Consider the following 16,594-nt stretch of genomic DNA (forward strand, 5'->3'; position numbering starts at 1 on the left):
TTTTTTAATAACTGTAAAAATCCTAAAAATTATAATTTTCATATAAAAAATTAGAAAAACAACCCAGCCCAGCCCAGCCCGTCCCACACACCCTCCCCGCCCTGTCGTTCCCCCATTCCCCACACTGTCCCCACTTCCATTCCCCAAAACCCCCAAATTCTTCCCCATACCCATCCTTTACCTTCCGCCAAATTCTTCTCACATAATTTTGTGAGAGCTCGAGAGTGAGAGGGCGAAAGAGATAGAGAGCAGAGATGGCGAGTGAGAGAGAGCTGAGAGGGGGATGAGAGTTTGCAGAGAGGGAGGAAATTTGCGCAGAGAGAGGAGTTTGCAGCGCAAAGAAGATGAAGGCTCTCGGGACTGTTATAAAATATTAGGAATTTTGTCCTACGAACCAATTCTTCGGGAATTCATAAAAAAGTGACATGTTTATTATAAACTTGTTTTTCATCGTGCAAAGATTGCACAAAAATGCTCGCCCAGTTTAATTTTTGGCGAAAAAATGGTTGGAACAAACCTTTGCCCAACGAATTCTACATATTTCGTCAGGCAAACCCTTTAATCTGGGAGAAAATTAATTTTTGAGAAAAAAGTGAAGGAGATTTGAAAGTTTGCTCGACGAATTCAATGTTGTTGCCTGACGTAATTTACCAATTTCGTCGGGAAAACAAAAAGAAAATCAAAATTTTCCCCTTTTATTTATTTATATATTTATTTTTCAAATGATTAATAGATCATCAAATTTGATAATTAGGTCAATTCAGTGAGTGATTTTATCCTCAATTAGCATCTTTGCAAAAAAATCACCAAAATCAAGGGTGATATAACCGTTAAACCGTCCCTAAAAGTTTGTTTTTCGTGATTTTGGCGTATGCGATTTCATACTATATTTAAACAAGTTTGACTGTTGAATCGTGAAAATTAGTTTAGTGGAGTACGTATCCAATTAAAACATGCAATAGATTCAACAAACACTTAATGTTTATTATATACTTTTATTAAGTAGAACGTAGCATTTTGTGGTAAACACTAATATGTAAATATGTTAAATTGATGATCGAGTTCGTTTATTGTATTCTAAAAAATTGAAACTAAAACCGCTAAATTGTGATTATATGTTTCTAATTGTCGAAAGATTTGGTCTCGTTACATGATCCTTGGATGATTTTGGCATATGCCAACTTGAAGTATATACCAACTAATTGACGGTTGGATTGTTGAAATTAATTAATTTGGTAGACTGCAAAAATCTTCAAAGAAATTGATTATGCGAAAAGGTTACATATTGCCCGACAAACTATAAACCCTAAATCATAAAATACACACTTGCTCGACAAATACTTTCACTTTGACCGACAAACTTTTTATTGTTTCGTCAAGTAATATTTTAAAAGTTTTTATTATTTTTTTCGTCCGAAGAAATTTGTCCCATTTCGTCTGGCGAAGTCTTTAAATTTGTTTTTAATATTTCACCAGTAGATAAACTAAAATGAACAAGTGATAGGAAGTATGTGTATCAGTGATTGAACTACAATACTATTTAGAACGTATGCAACTACTTGTGTATTATGTATTTAGTGATTTGAACTCAAGCCCCATCCCTATTTTTATCTACTTACCTTTTGGCTTTTATTTTATTTTTGTATATATTATGGCATGACGAGATAGGATGAATACTATTTAGAAAGTATGCAACTACATGTATGCAATATTTTTGTGACAAAGTTGTAAAATTAAGTAAACCGATACACAAATATTGATCAGTGCGGGCATAATAGCTAATTAAGGTCAACTCCCTCTTTCAAAGTCTTGCGCTTTAGATAAAATCCAACTTGGCAAATTGGCAGTTTGTATGTTTAGTTAATTTGTACAAGTAACACGGTTTCATCCCACTCTCACCAACAGTACTAATTAGATTATTTTAGTGCTTCTAGTATGATTAATTAATTATCATGATCATTATTATTAATCAGTCCTATTGATTCTTGTAAGACCATTTGACTGCCCCATTGTTGGCTATAAAAAGTCGTAACAGCTGATTCTAGCTAATCACAGTAATTGTTACACTTGTCTCTCAAAAGATCGATCTAGCAACCCTCAGAGAGAGAGAGAGATGGGACTGTTCTCAAACAAGGTTGATAAGTCCCGGATCAAGCCAGGAGATCACGTCTATACCTATAGAGCACGGCACACATACTCCCACCATGGTCAGTAATTAAGAGCATGTTTGTCATTGTTTCTAAGTGCCTCTATATAAATATGTTAAACTTGTTATAAAAAGTTCAAGTGTCTTGTGGAATAGCGTAAATACTTTCTGAAGAGGCATTTGGTATATGATTTCTCTTTAAAGTGTTTTTACGAGTCAGAAGTACATCTAAGTTTTCTCTGTTAAACAAAGTTAAAAACTATTTTTTGCTGTTAAAAAGAAACACTCCTCTAATTTTAACTTCCATATTTGACCTAACACCCCTAATTCACTCTCACAATAATTTATTTTATTTATTTTATACATATTTGGCTTTTGGTTATATACATATTCAGGAATACTCGTGGAGGCAGATAGGGTGATCCACTACACCAGAACACAAGTTGCAAAAAAGAAATTTTGGATGTTTTGGATTACTAAATGCAAAAACTGCGGGCATCACCCAGATATGGCACGAGGAGTGATCAAAACTTGCGTCGACTGCTTCCTAGACGGCCATGGGCTTTACCGCTTCGAATACGGAGTCTCTCAGACTCACTTCCTATTGAAATTTCCAGGAACTTGCACGACGGGTCGTTCCAATTCAGCTGACAAAGTCATACCTCGCGCCACGGAATTGCTCAACAAGGAACAGGGTTTCGGGGACTATAACCTGTTTGAAAACAACTGCGAATCGTTTGCGATTTTCTGCAAAACAGGAAAACGTCTGAGCGGGCAGGCATTTTCTGCCTTAAATTCTGCTAAAATCTTGTTCAAAGCGTTTGTGAAGCATAACGTGGAAAGGCTTCTGGAAGACGTGTCTATTCATCATCCAGACAAGTACATGCTTTTGAAACAAACTATTGAAACTCATGTTAACTTGCCCTGCAGGGAAATTATAGCCCATCTTAGAAAGCTCAACGAGAAACATGATGACGAGCAGGAGGATGTCAATGATGAAGATCTGTTAGACGACCGCGAGTATATAGAGACAACGGAGAAGGAGGGGGATGATGATCGTCCCACTCAATCATCCTACATGACTAAGTGATATCTTTACTAAACAAACCTCTTAATATTATGCTTGCATCAATAATATTTGATTTGTAATAAACTCATGTTGTAAGCTAAGCTAGCTATTAGTTTGGATTCGATGATTGAAATTCAGTCATCTTATCTAACAATAACAACTGAGATGTGTCTTGATTATGTATTACTTTGATCTTTAAACTTGGAAATGTAAGAATGAATAATTTCCCTTTTTCGGCTAATGTTTTAGGTTAACTCCAATCTGGTCATATGAAAAACTGCAATATTTTTGTTTCTAGCGCACTGAAAAATCTATCATATAAGAACGATCCCATAATTCTAGTAACAATCGATATAATGGATAAAATCCACTAGTTAATAAGTTCTTTTTTTCCTTTTTTCTTTTTTGTCATTAACTAGTTAATAATTGGATTTGTGGGTTTTGTGCACTAAAAGAGTGATATTTTGGTGGGTAGGATCACAAGACACTACTGTTTCACTCAAATTGCAACACATTTTTCTTTTGAGGTATTCATCAATTCCCCCCCTGAACTTGTGACCATTGGCCAATTTCCCCCCTCAACTTTAATTTTGGCCAATTTTCCCCCTCAACTCTCATAATTAGTCAATTTCCCCCTTCAACTTTAATTTGGCCAATTTCCCCCCTCAACTCTCAAAATTAGTCAATTTGCACCCTACTGTTAATTTTTTTTTTTTAAAATTTCCATCTATTCTTTTCTTAATTTTCAATCTTTCTAATAACTTCCAACAAAGTACTAAAATTAACATAAACTCACTTGCATAATATAGGGTAAAATATACAAAAACATAATACAATTAATATGTGATATGAGTTGATTATAAGAAAAAGTTATGAATTGGGTTTAAAGCATGTAGAAGAAGAAATAATAACAAAAAGAAATAATAATCCTAAACTTATGGATCAGACCTATTTCAATAAAATGAGTTTTTCTTAATAAGGAGTCGAAAATTATGAATAGACTAGCCATTTTTTTCACTAAAGCTCGATTCTCTGTAATTTACTTGAACTTAGCTTTCACTTTAATAAAGAAAATTGTATTCACATGCAAAAATTTACACATCAATCATTTTCGTTATCAATTTTGTATAGTCAAAAATCAAATAAAATTACTCCATACTGATTTATTATGACTAATAATACTATCTATGATAAATTGTAAAATTCTAAATTTTAATCTATTTGTAATAGGATAAAGATATAGGAACATGATTAACATACATCTTATTTAGTTTCTTACACACACTTGTTTAATTATGATCAAATTAAAAAATTAACAGTAGGGTGCAAATTGACTAATTATAAGGGTTGAGGGGGGAAATTGGCTAAATTAAAGTTGAGGGGGGAAATTGACTAATTATGAGAGTTGAGGGGGGAAATTGGCCAAAATTAAAGTTGAGGGGGGAAATTGGCTAATGGTCACAAGTTAAGGGGGGAATTTGATGAATACCTCTTTTCTTTTCATCACTGGCTGGTTGAACTATAACCTCAGCAGTTAAGATTGAACTGCCAATGACCAGTCAAAAATTGACATCCTAATTGATTATATTGAAAAAGTTAAATCCCAGGCAGTCAAAATTTCCCGATGTAATCCAAACCAAGTGAAATGAAATCAATTTTTTTTGTTAGATATGTAATAGAAAAAATAAATAAATAACTACATTAAAGGCAATTTTGGAACTAAATTTAAATTAGGGAGCTTTATATAATAGAGACAAAAACTTTCATTATATTCCAAGTAACTCCACTAGTTTTTAAACATGTCAATAAGAGACAAAAACATGAAAACAACTAAAGTCCAGCCCAAAAACATGAAAAAAATGTTTTAGAATATTAGTCATACCGGCCCCTAAGTCTTTAGGGCTGTTAATAGAACTCAGCCCTCACAACTCCAACAAAATTAATATATGTCATAAGCATAACTCATCATCGACTATTTTTGGAGAATCAGTTTTGAAACTATATACAGAATCAGTTCAACTCGTCATCAACTATTTTGAAGAATCAGTTCAATCCGTTCTCGATCATTTTTGCAGAATCAGTTCAACCCGTCATCGACTATTTTTGCAAAATCAGTTCAACCCGTCCTTAATCATTTTTGTTGAATTCATTTTTGCAGAATCAGTTCAACCCGTCCTTGACTATTTTTGCATAATCAGTTCAACCCGTATTCGATCATTTTTGTAGGCCAAAAGAAACACATTTAATAGATTCATTTGCAAAACCATCTCCCTATACAAGCCAACGAAAATACAACAAAATTTCAACACAAAGTAAGCTCTATTTCACTAATCCTTGCATATGAATCTTTATTTGTTTCATCAGCAGATATTGAACTTGAAAGCAAATAAACAGAAGAAACAAAACATATAGTTCTCACTTTAAGCTCAGTAACTAGAAAATAAGCATGCTTTTGTACAAATTAATGAAACAAAACTATATATGTTAGTACAGAACTACAAAGATTTCACCCTATTTTGTTACCATAATTTAATCGAAGTAAAGAAAAATGAATTTCAATGCTGTTGTTCTTGTACAAATATCAACTATTTGGTACCGACCTCCTAACTTATAGTAGAATTCAAATTAAGATCCACTTCAACATCTATAAATCTCTATAAAATTAGCAAACTAACTCATTTCTAAATGAAGAAATCTCTTCAAATATGGGAAGTCTCCTTTACCTTAAGAGGATTTCGGTGCTTCACCAAGTGGTCAAGCTCCTCGAGAAAAGCATTTTTTCTATATAAATATAAAGAGTTGGTAGACAAACCCATAGGTTAACATTGCTCTAGCTAGCTTCTGCAACAGTTCCTCAGTTCAAATTTTTTACTTGGACTTGTTAAATTCTTGAAGATGACCTTGCGACAAATCGTCAAGAATGGTTTGTCCTTCACCGTACCGTGTTTTCTTTATCAGGCACATGCATAAATTGTGATTTTATTGGTGCATGGATCGATATTTGTTGTTTGTTTACTGATCAAATGGGAAAAAGGAAGAGAGACAGAGAAAAAGAAAAAGAAAGAGAGACATAGGGGAGCATGAGAAAGAAAAAAAGAGAGATAAGGGAGCAGGAGAAAGAAGTGTGAAAAAATGTAATAGATAAAGGCTATTTTTGTAACTTACACTCTAGAAGGAAAAAAGAAAAGTAAATGATCTCATCTTTCACATGTATTAATTTTTCTCTTCTTGAAATGTTTAAAAAGTGTTGTCTCAACGTGAAATTAAGAATTAAAAGCATACTTTATATGTAATTTTTCCTTTAAATTAACTAAAAACGCTTTTTAAAAAAACATCAATTATGAGTTTATTACAAGAAACACTTTAAATATATTTCTGAATTTCCTTGCATTTTATTAAGGAATAATTGGTTCTAAAAGCACTTTATCAAAAATATTTTAGTCATATTAAAAACACCTATAAACACTTCACTTAGTACTAAGTATTAAGATTTGGTGGTATTCTTCTTCACTTGGAAGTGAGAGGTCTTAAACTCGATTCTCACGGAAGGCGAAATTGAACCACACTATTACTAGTCCATTATGAGGCTAAGTCTACTACTCATCTTTAGTGTAGATATGTTAATTTAAAAATAAAAATAAAAAAAATAAAAAAAACCCTAAAAACAGGACGAGTATCCTCTCCTGAGCTTAGGATGAGGATCCTCCTGACCATGAAATCCGGACCGTTCAATTTTAATCCAACGAGTCTAAACAGAGGGTCTCCTAAAAGTTATAATAATTGCAACCGTTGGATTAAAATTGAAAGGTCCGGATTTCGTGATCAGAGGATTCCTATCCTATGCTCAGGAGAGGATCCTCTTCCCTAAAAACACACCTCAACAGTCAATCAGGGCTTTGAAAAGCATTAACTTATTTCCCCCAAGAAAAAGGAAGTGGGCCTGAAACTGATTATCTTTTCAAAATGGGTAGTCTTACAGTTTTCGAAACCCTAGGGCAGTTATCTATCAGCTACTAAACCACAACGCCCGCAATCTCTCACTTCCAACGAAGCCATGGCCGAATCTTAATCCAAATTCCGCACCCTTGGGATCAGGGTCCGGGGTGGGGCAAAGTACAGGCGAACTGGTGAAGGTACGATGGTAACCAGAAATTTGATGGTATGCTTTTGTACTATTATTTTAGGAAGTTTTAACGAAAAGTTGACAGTATTGTTCACTTTAACGAAAAATCATATTTATACATTAAAAAGTCAATTTTTGTACTATTCACCTTATCCTTAATTCTGTTATTATCATTAAAACTCAAAATTTTCAAGTCATTTTCATTAGTTTTCCTATTATTTTAGAGTTAATTTGTGAAGGGCAAGATTATCCGGAGTTCTTTCATATAGCTAATTGAGTGTTATAATTTTCTTTTCTTGGTACAAAGGTAAATTTCATAACCAACACATTTACAAATTGAGATCCAATTACAATCAAAGCCCAAAACTAAAATATGGATCCCAAAGCAAACGGGTCCAACCCAAATTTTGAGCCGAAACAAACAAGCAAAAAACGAAAAAAACCCTGTTACTTAGAAGTCGTTAACACCACCGACCACGAACTACCGCCCCTTGCATTCACCGGTATCCAACCAAACATAGCCTCCAAATCGTAAAAGAAGAAGATTCTACCTTCTTCCATCATGCCACAACTCAAACCTACAGCCACCAAGTGAATGAAACTCGTGAGAGAAACATCTCACAAGTAACAGTGCCAATAGCGGCACACAGATGGAAGGTGATGGTGTGATCATCTGTTGACAAAGAATTCATCAAGAAGCCCACTTAGAGAGACTCTCCTTAGAATTCCTCAAAAATGAATTCATGAGCATCTAGGATTATTTTCTTGGAGCAATCAAAATTTTAAGGTAATGTTTTAGAGTAGAAAAATGTACCCGCACCCCGTTCGAGGTTGGTGCTTCGTCCCAAAGCCTGATTTTTACGCATGCTAAATCTGGGGAGAGAGAGAGAGAGGAGGGAAAATAGAAAAATACTAGGGAGACGATAGTTTTGTAGTAAATTTGTGTACGCTTTATGTGGTAAATGATAGTTTTGTAATATATTTGTGTACGTTTTATGCGAGAAATATTGTGTACATGTCACGTTAATTATTGAATTTTAATTGTATGCTACTTGAGAATTTGAGATAGTACTAAATATGGTACAAAAATATAATTTTCCCAACATTACTCGTGAAAATAGTATTAAGGTCAGAAGCATATCCCTTGTATAGAAAATATACCGTACAAATACACAGCACATAGGCATGGGTACATAACCATTAAGTTGCATACAATATGTAACGCAGTAAGCTCCAGCTCTGCTACCAACTATAGAATAATATGTTTCTATCAGCATCAACATCAACCCAGTACTACTGCTTGTATTCTATACGTAAACACACAGAATACTACAACTTTAAGCACTACACCTACATACATACATATAGGCATTCTGCAGCACGCCCATATATTTTATTTATTTATTTATCTATAATATATATTCAATACTTGAATATGTTGTCTCCGAGTTACAGGAGGTGAGGCTTCTCCAAGTCCTCGATGCTGGTAGGACGGAACCAAGCCTTCTGCTCCAGCACCGAGGATCCCTCACCACCATTCACTGGGGAGGAACCGTCCTCCCTGCTTACGGAAGAAGTATGTTCAGCTTCAGGCCCGAATACCCCCGTTTGGGGGTTTGGAGCCCAGTACTTGTCAGGTTGGGGCGGGATCAAATCATCTGGAACAAAGCTAGGTCGAATCTGCTCCTCTGGGTTCTTGTCATAGATTGAGGTGTGAACAGGCCTCCTGAATATCAATACATACAAGCAAATGATCAACTATGTACATACTTGACCATTGGAAACGTACTCACAAAGATTATTCTAATAGCATAACGATTTGGTTATGTCATAAGATTCACGTCACTCAGATGTAAGATTTAATTGAGACAACATAATTGAGACAGTAGTTAAGTGCGCCTGATGGCTAATATTTATATTTCTAAGAAAAAGAAAACTAAAAGTAAAAGCACTTATTTCCCACTGTTGTTAATGACGTCCTAAAGCACGATTTCTTCCCAATATTAAACAAAACGCCACTTAAGAAAGGATGAACGAACCAATTAGAAATATACACAAAGGGTATGGAAGCGAATATAAAAACATTGCAGCTTAAGCTAGCATGTTTGAAAGACAGGGACAGGACAGACAGCTTTGCCTTACCACAAATGCACCATCTAGCCAGTTATTTTCAACTTTTCAAAGGATAACAATGCCCCCACAATCTTTTGTACTCTTTACCTGCTTACCAAACAAGTTGGGCATCGTTTTATCTTAATTAGATTCCCTAATGGCCAATGCATAAAAGGATTTGTTTAAGGGTAGGTATCGATGTCATGCCAACCATGATAGGTGTCACCCAAACAAGATATTCAAGTCACATGACCCCAACCCATGTTATTTAATAAAAGATAATGACCACCTACCTACTGACCCAACAATTTTTATATTCCAATGTTAATACATGTAAATATTATCACTTAGTATTACAATTTAATAATATTTCTATTTATGGGTATATAAGAGGTTTTAGGTTCAATTCTTACGAATTCGAACCACATTAATGCTAGTCCATTGTAAGGTTTAGCTTACTCTCCCACTTGCTTTGTAGATAATATCGTTTGTTTTCAAAAAAAAAAAAAAAAACAAACTAGTATGATATTGTATTTCTCACACTGCACTTCACCGGCCTATTGTCCTCAAGCAGGCATGCGAATAAGGTCATTCATACGTATAAATGAATTATAAGCCAAATATCCGACGAAAGAAAAATTGAAAATCTTCATGGTCAGAGTAAGCGGATTGGAAATGTTAATGTCAAAAGCTACCAAAAGTCCAGTTTGACCGCAGCATTCATATATCAAGAAATATCTGAGCCGCCCAAGTAGGCGACAAGTATGATACTGTGGACGGTGAATAATGTGAATAGTATTATGATTATCTTTTTAATATAAAAATATATATTTTTTTAATTAAAGTAAATAATATCGGAAACATTTCACAATTAACAGTGTCTGTATTTATGCACATGAGTAGAAAACAAAAGATATCGGAACCCAGAAACAAAAACAAAAACAGATTAGTCATACAATTGGATCTATCTCGAGAAGAAAGAAATAAAAACGATCTGAAATTGCAAATGCAAGCTAGGGACATAAAAATTTATAAGTTGATATTTCACCAAAAGATCCTGCCATGAAAAGGACACTAGATTTTAGGCATATGCACATCCACATGTCATTATTGAAAGTTAACGCTGCCACATAGATAATTTGAAAAACAAAACCACCCTATGATATAGATCCGCAAAAAATCTAAAGATTTCTTAATATAAAATATGAATTGTTATTGACACTCCAAAAATCTTATTCTACCCTCCAAACTTTCTATATTAGAAAAAAAATACACTTATGAGGAGCGTATAATAGATTTTTGAAGTGTCAATAACACTTCTATGTAGAATAAAATCTTTTCTGGATTCTTCCCGTCGTTCCGTTCAATCAAAAATTGAACGGTTAGGAATTAATTTCCTTTTTCACTGTTCATCTTCTTCCTCTTCTCACTCTCACTCTCCGACTCTCTTCTTCATCTCTCTCTCTGACTCTCTTCTCTCTCTATCTTCTCTCCTCCATCTCTCACCCCAGCTTGATCCAAAGGATCCGGATGGAAGGGATCCGGAAAGGATCTCAGTCCTCCAAATATGATCATCACCATAGTTAACTCCAAAAAAGAAACCCTAATCGTAATTATGTCGCTAAATAACCAAAAGTGACATCTTTTTCCTCTTATTGTATTAATGAACGGTGGAGATTGTCCAATGAGAATCCTAGTCAGTGGCGTGTCCTTATCGAAACCCCGCGGCAAGCGAGTACCACGGCTAACAGGCCCTTGGTACGAAAATGCCCATAAACATTATTTAACTTTGTTTCTAAACTTTTTTCTTTTCTTCCCTAAAAAAGATTAGTCATAAAACAATAAAATATCGATAAAAACGAAGCTGAAAATAGATCTAAAATTCTACCGTGCTTCCGAGCATCTTGTATTCCAAAGAATTTAATAGTTAGATCTTCGTCATCATATTTTTGATTAAATGATCTAACGGTTAAAAAGCCAGAACACGCAGAGGAGAATCTCACACCACAATCACCAAAAAGGAAGGGATATATTTCACAAGTCACACTTAATTAATCATATATTCTGTTTAGTAAATTTCAACTTTTTTTTGCAGAAATTAAAGCAAATTTTCCAAACGGTAAACTAGCGAAACAACTCAGATGATCAGATCGCAGCTTCTTCAACACGAAATTATTAACGAACAGATCAAAATTTCCTAGAAGTTAGAGAAATTAAACGCAAGTACAGACGCGAAAAAGCTCGAATCAAACGCAAAATGGATACCTGAGAGTGAGAGCAGAGAGCTGAGCTGAATCGCGCGTTCGGATCTCGTTGATAAGTCGCTTTCCCAAGCTCGCGATCCCTCGACTGCTCGAATTGGCGGCCATACAAGTAAAAGACTAAGCGCAAGTGTATAGAGAGAAAGACGGAGTGAGCGATCGTCGGCTTTTATGTGTAAAATGATTTGGATGAGGAGTCTGTCTTATATAGCGGAAGCCTGGGAGGTGGTGTCTAATATTTTACGTCCACCTGCCCCAGCAGACTCGCTTTTTTGTATGCCACCAACCCGCCCACCGTACTCTTTGCTAATTGCTAGTACGAAGCGGCGTCGTTCTCTTGAAGTGTTGGTTTGTTTTACGCGTCCAAGACGCGGACTTGGTCGAACATTCTCGCTTTAATGCTTTAACGCTGTTTTTTGGAGGCGTTTGTAATTATGTGGTGGCGTTTGGTCATTGGCTGGTGTTTTTACAGTTATAGAGTTCTGTCTTAAAACTATTTAGACACACAAAATCGACACTTTTAATAACACGCCCTCTTGTCTAAAATGATACTTTTTACCTCTATTAGATATTGTGTAATTTTTTTTTATTCTTAAAAAAAGGGACCAACTGATGGTTTCGCCACAACAGTCTACATTTTTTAGGGCAAAAGAGACTCACAAAGACATTTCAATTTCCCCTAACCCCATTGATGCTAAATGTATGAGTGCATATATTTGTACCACGTTTTGTGTATTTAGAACTCACATTTAACAGATACGTAATTAACAACGTGATTTGTATTATTGAGGTTCATAAGACATGGAGGTTGACATGTACACATGGTTAAATGAATTGTCGTTTGTACTAGCTGGTAATATCCATGTTCATGTAAATAATTATACTCATAATCATGTATTTATATAAACAGTTTTCTATAACTGTAATCATTAAGTTTAGTGCAATTACCTATCTCCGCAAATATTTTGTCAATTCTTATTTAAGCTCCAAAGTCCAGTGATCGTTATTGACTGCTAGTTGATTAACTATGGCTAACAACTCTACCAACAACCTCTCCACTTGAGTGAAATAGAATCTTTTTGTTCATGTATTTCTAAATCTCAAGTTTAATAATCACTTAATTATTAGAAAAACAAAAGGAATGCTAATTAACAATTGAAAGTCCTTTTTATGCTTAGATGGAACTCGAATATTCCCCTGTATATTAGGCAAGCATGGCATTATACCAAAACCCACATGTTTAGGCATTCATCATCAAGTCTTGAGTCTCTTACAAGTTTATAAAGAACTACTTAAAATATTATGTTTGCATGAATCTCGAGCTCAAAAATAAGCATATCTTTCACTTTTCTAACAAGTGTGCATGCCAAAAAAAAACTAAGAAGCAAAGATTTTATGGTTCTCACAAATGTGACCAATTGTTAAGTGAAATTAACCAAAAAATGGTCCATTCTTTTGTTACTAGTACCGTACAACCAAGTAATCACGAGTGTCGAACGCTAGAATTTATTGGGCACCAAAACAAACAAACATATGGAGTAAAAAGGGTGTTACTTAATTATGCATTGCTGACCAAAAGTACAGGAATTAAGACATTATTGGGAAGAATATCGCGAGGGGACACATGTGGGAGCCAAGGCATGCTAAAGGGCGGGGTCGAATGTGCGCATTGCACAGTGAATCAGTGACAGTTCATTTTCGTGACAAAATCAATATCCAATAGTTATCAACCCCTTTCAGTCGTTAATTGGAAAATTAATTGCAGCAAGCGATCCCCCATGTCGCGGGTTTGGTTTGCGGAACACACGTATACAAGGACGAAGGCGTGCAAGTTGTAATTTATATTGGCATGTCATGAGGTTACCTTGAAAAATAACTTATATGAAACAAATATTATAAGGCGACAATGTCACAAAATAATGATGTGGTACCGTATGAGAAAGTTCAAACACAAAGTGTTGTGATATAAATAAAGACGTCACAGTAATGTCTAGTGTAATTGAATCCTTCTTGTTTACCTTGGGCTTGCAAGGATGGCCCGAGTACGCGGTTGACCCGGCTTGGTTAGCATTCGACCCAGCAATTTTTATAAGATGTAATTATTTTTCGAAGAAAGTTGGTGCTTGTAGTTTGTGGCTGGCCAGTGGCCACTAAAATCAATCGTGGCCAATCAAAATTTATCTGGCCCTGCAATCCTGTGCACAAGAGCTTCTTTCATTTAGACATCAAACTAGAAGAGTGTGTGCCTGCCTCGCTCTAGCTTCTCTGTCTGGTCACAATTTAGCGCTACCAAACATGTCACAGGCGGTGCTTGCAGCTGCTTCCTCCTCCTCCTCCTCCTCCTCTTGCTTCCCCACCTTCAACAGGCACCACTCGACAAGAACTCCACAGGTCACTACTCCAAAACAATTGCCATCAATTCAATGCCAGGTAGGTACCAATTCTAATGCTCAAAGCCTCAAACCACAAGAATATCTATCGCAACGGGTAAATCATTGTGGCAGTATTCTAAAGTAGTGATCATATCAGCTATCAGTGCGTGATTGGTTTGTGATATTGCCACGGTGTCACACCGTTTGGATATGTTTTGATTCCGAATCATGCTGTTCAAGAAATGTAACTTTATGACTCTACATTTGTTTTGTTGTATATTCTATATATCTAGAAATCTAGCTTCCAAGGATTGTCACTTGGAGAAGCCAAACGGGGAGTGCTATATTCTCTGGTAGCAGATTTGAACAATAGGAGTGGTTTAGGCAACAACGTAAGAAGAGGGCTTAGGGTTACAGCAAGAACTGCTGGGGCAGCCAAGTCGATCGAGGCTGAGGTGGACAAGCCTTTAGGCCTCACTTTGGGGCAAAAGCCCGGAGGTCCTGTTACCATCACTGTCAGTTTCTCTTATTATCTTTCCTTTTCTATCTCCAATTGCAATATATATTTGTACAAATTTCCATTTATATGGCTATACGAACATGGAGCTGTTAGTCGTACTCCAAAATAGTCACATGCACCCCTCAGTTGTGATAAGATTAAAAAGGGATCATATATTGCAGGATGACTATTTTGGAGTGCTAACGCATAATTTCCATACGAAGATGGTCACTTACAATTAGGAGTTTAATCTTGTAATATATGTATTGATAATATGTCTAGGCTGTGGATGGAGGTGGGAATGCAGCAAAGGCAGGGCTCAAGGCAGGGGACCAGGTGATCTACACCAGCAGCTTCTTTGGTGATGAATTATGGCCAGCAGATAAACTAGGGTTTACAAAAACTGCCATCAATGCCAAGCCAGACTCTGTTTACTTTGTTGTTAGCAGGTTGTTTATCTATTTCTTAATTTTATGTTAGAATATAAATTGGTTTTATTGAATTAATAACACTGTTTTAGGTCGGAAAAATGAAGTTAATTGTGGTAATTTTTAATGTAGAGGTGGTGCTGCTGTCGACGTTAAACGCCTACCAAAGCGTCCGGCTCCACCTCGTTTTGGACGGAAACTAACCGAGGCTCAAAAGGCAAGCATCACTTTATTAACATAACCTGCGGAATGACACTATTACTAGTGCTACTCAGATTCATTATCTAGTGGTATTTCTCTTTACTGGTAAATGAGAGGTTTTAAGTTCGATTCTCGTCAAAAACGAATTTGAATCACATTATTGCTAGCCTATTGACCCACATTATTACTAGCCTATTATGTTTCATTTGTCATAAGCTTCTACATTCCGCGCCCTATGAATTATATTATTGATTGGGTGCACCATGAACAATTTTCAGGCCAGAGCTACCCACATATGTCTTGACTGTGGATTCATATACACATTACAGAAGCCTTTTGATGAGCAGGTAATTTAATTAGCTCCGTTTTCACCAATTACCAATTAGATTAGACAAGTTTGTGTACGTGATTTTGATGCATTCATGCAATTGCAGCCGGATTCGTACACATGCCCTCAATGTATAGCACCAAAGAAGCGGTTTGCACAATACGATGTCAACACCGGGAAAGCCATTGGCGGCGGTTTGCCTCCGATCGGCGTCATCATTGGCCTAGCGGTTGGTCTTGCCGGCGTCGGAGCTTTGCTTGTATATGGTCTTCAATGAGCACACAGCTAAATACTTGCATTTTATTAAATTATACTAATACCCTCGATCATGTATCAGTTGTTGCAACAGGCCTATATATTCTAGAAAACGTAAAAACACCATGGAGTTTTTGAGATTTAAATTATCAATTCAAGAAGGGTAGCGTCTTTCTTTCTTAAGAGGGTAAGGTTGGTATCTATTTGAATGAATTACGGATTTGAATGCAACATAACATATTTGGAATCTTAATAATAGCTTCTTGTAACTATAAACGCACAAAACTAACTAATCACGAGCCAAAAACAAACCTATGAGTCGGGTAGGCTCCAATTTATACTACTTAATGTTTGGTTTGGCTTGTAAATACAAAAACAAGCAATTAATACTTTGTTTTAAAGACGTTTTTGGTTGGACCTAATTGGTCCAATTCAGTTTGATTCATATTTATAATTGGTTTGGTTCGATTTAGCTCAATAAGTTTTTTTTTGTAAAATTTGAAAAATAAAACAAACGAGAAGTTTGATACATGCTTATAATTGGTTTAGTTCGATTTAACTCCATAAGTTTTGTTTTTGTGAAATTTGGGAAAGAAAACAAACGAGAAGAAGAGACAAAAATAAATAATAGATGAAATTATAAGAGTCGGCTCTACAATTTGAGTAGGATGTCCAATAAAAAAGACTAGTGTAGAAGACAAATAAAAAATTATATTGGCCCATCAGTTTGGTTTTAAAAGTCTAAAAATCGAAAACCGAACGTATCATGGCCGAATGTACTTTCCCGGTTCGGCTTAACG

General features: G+C 35.5%; 3 protein-coding genes across 3 annotated transcripts; 2 read left to right on the forward strand and 1 right to left on the reverse strand.

Annotated features, from left to right (window-relative positions):
* The first annotated feature begins 2,654 nt into the window (after positions 1 to 2,654).
* Positions 2,655 to 3,236, forward strand: LOC125468949. The gene has a single exon (XM_048565777.1). The coding sequence runs from the start codon at positions 2,655 to 2,657 to the stop codon at positions 3,234 to 3,236; it is 582 nt and encodes a 193-aa protein (XP_048421734.1).
* Positions 3,237 to 8,461: 5,225 nt separating this feature from the next.
* Positions 8,462 to 11,884, reverse strand: LOC103951527 (late embryogenesis abundant protein At5g17165). Its single transcript, XM_009362934.2, has 2 exons — positions 11,716 to 11,884; positions 8,462 to 9,064 (listed from the first exon to the last, which is right to left on the reverse strand). The coding sequence occupies exons 1-2, from the start codon at positions 11,817 to 11,819 to the stop codon at positions 8,788 to 8,790; spliced, it is 381 nt and encodes a 126-aa protein (XP_009361209.2). The 5' UTR covers positions 11,820 to 11,884; the 3' UTR covers positions 8,462 to 8,787.
* A 1,978-nt stretch (positions 11,885 to 13,862) lies between these two features.
* On the forward strand, positions 13,863 to 15,977 carry LOC103951529. Its single transcript, XM_009362935.2, has 6 exons — positions 13,863 to 14,141; positions 14,377 to 14,598; positions 14,865 to 15,031; positions 15,143 to 15,227; positions 15,490 to 15,558; positions 15,646 to 15,977. Exons 1-6 carry the CDS (start codon positions 14,007 to 14,009, stop codon positions 15,814 to 15,816), a joined length of 849 nt encoding a protein of 282 aa, XP_009361210.2. The 5' UTR covers positions 13,863 to 14,006; the 3' UTR covers positions 15,817 to 15,977.
* The last annotated feature ends 617 nt before the right edge of the window (positions 15,978 to 16,594 follow it).

Source organism: the organism of the source record quoted next, unplaced genomic scaffold (assembly GCF_019419815.1).
Source record: "Pyrus x bretschneideri cultivar Hongxiangsu unplaced genomic scaffold, Pyrus_bretschneideri_v1 Contig4, whole genome shotgun sequence".
Classification (NCBI taxonomy): Eukaryota; Viridiplantae; Streptophyta; class Magnoliopsida; order Rosales; family Rosaceae; genus Pyrus; species Pyrus x bretschneideri.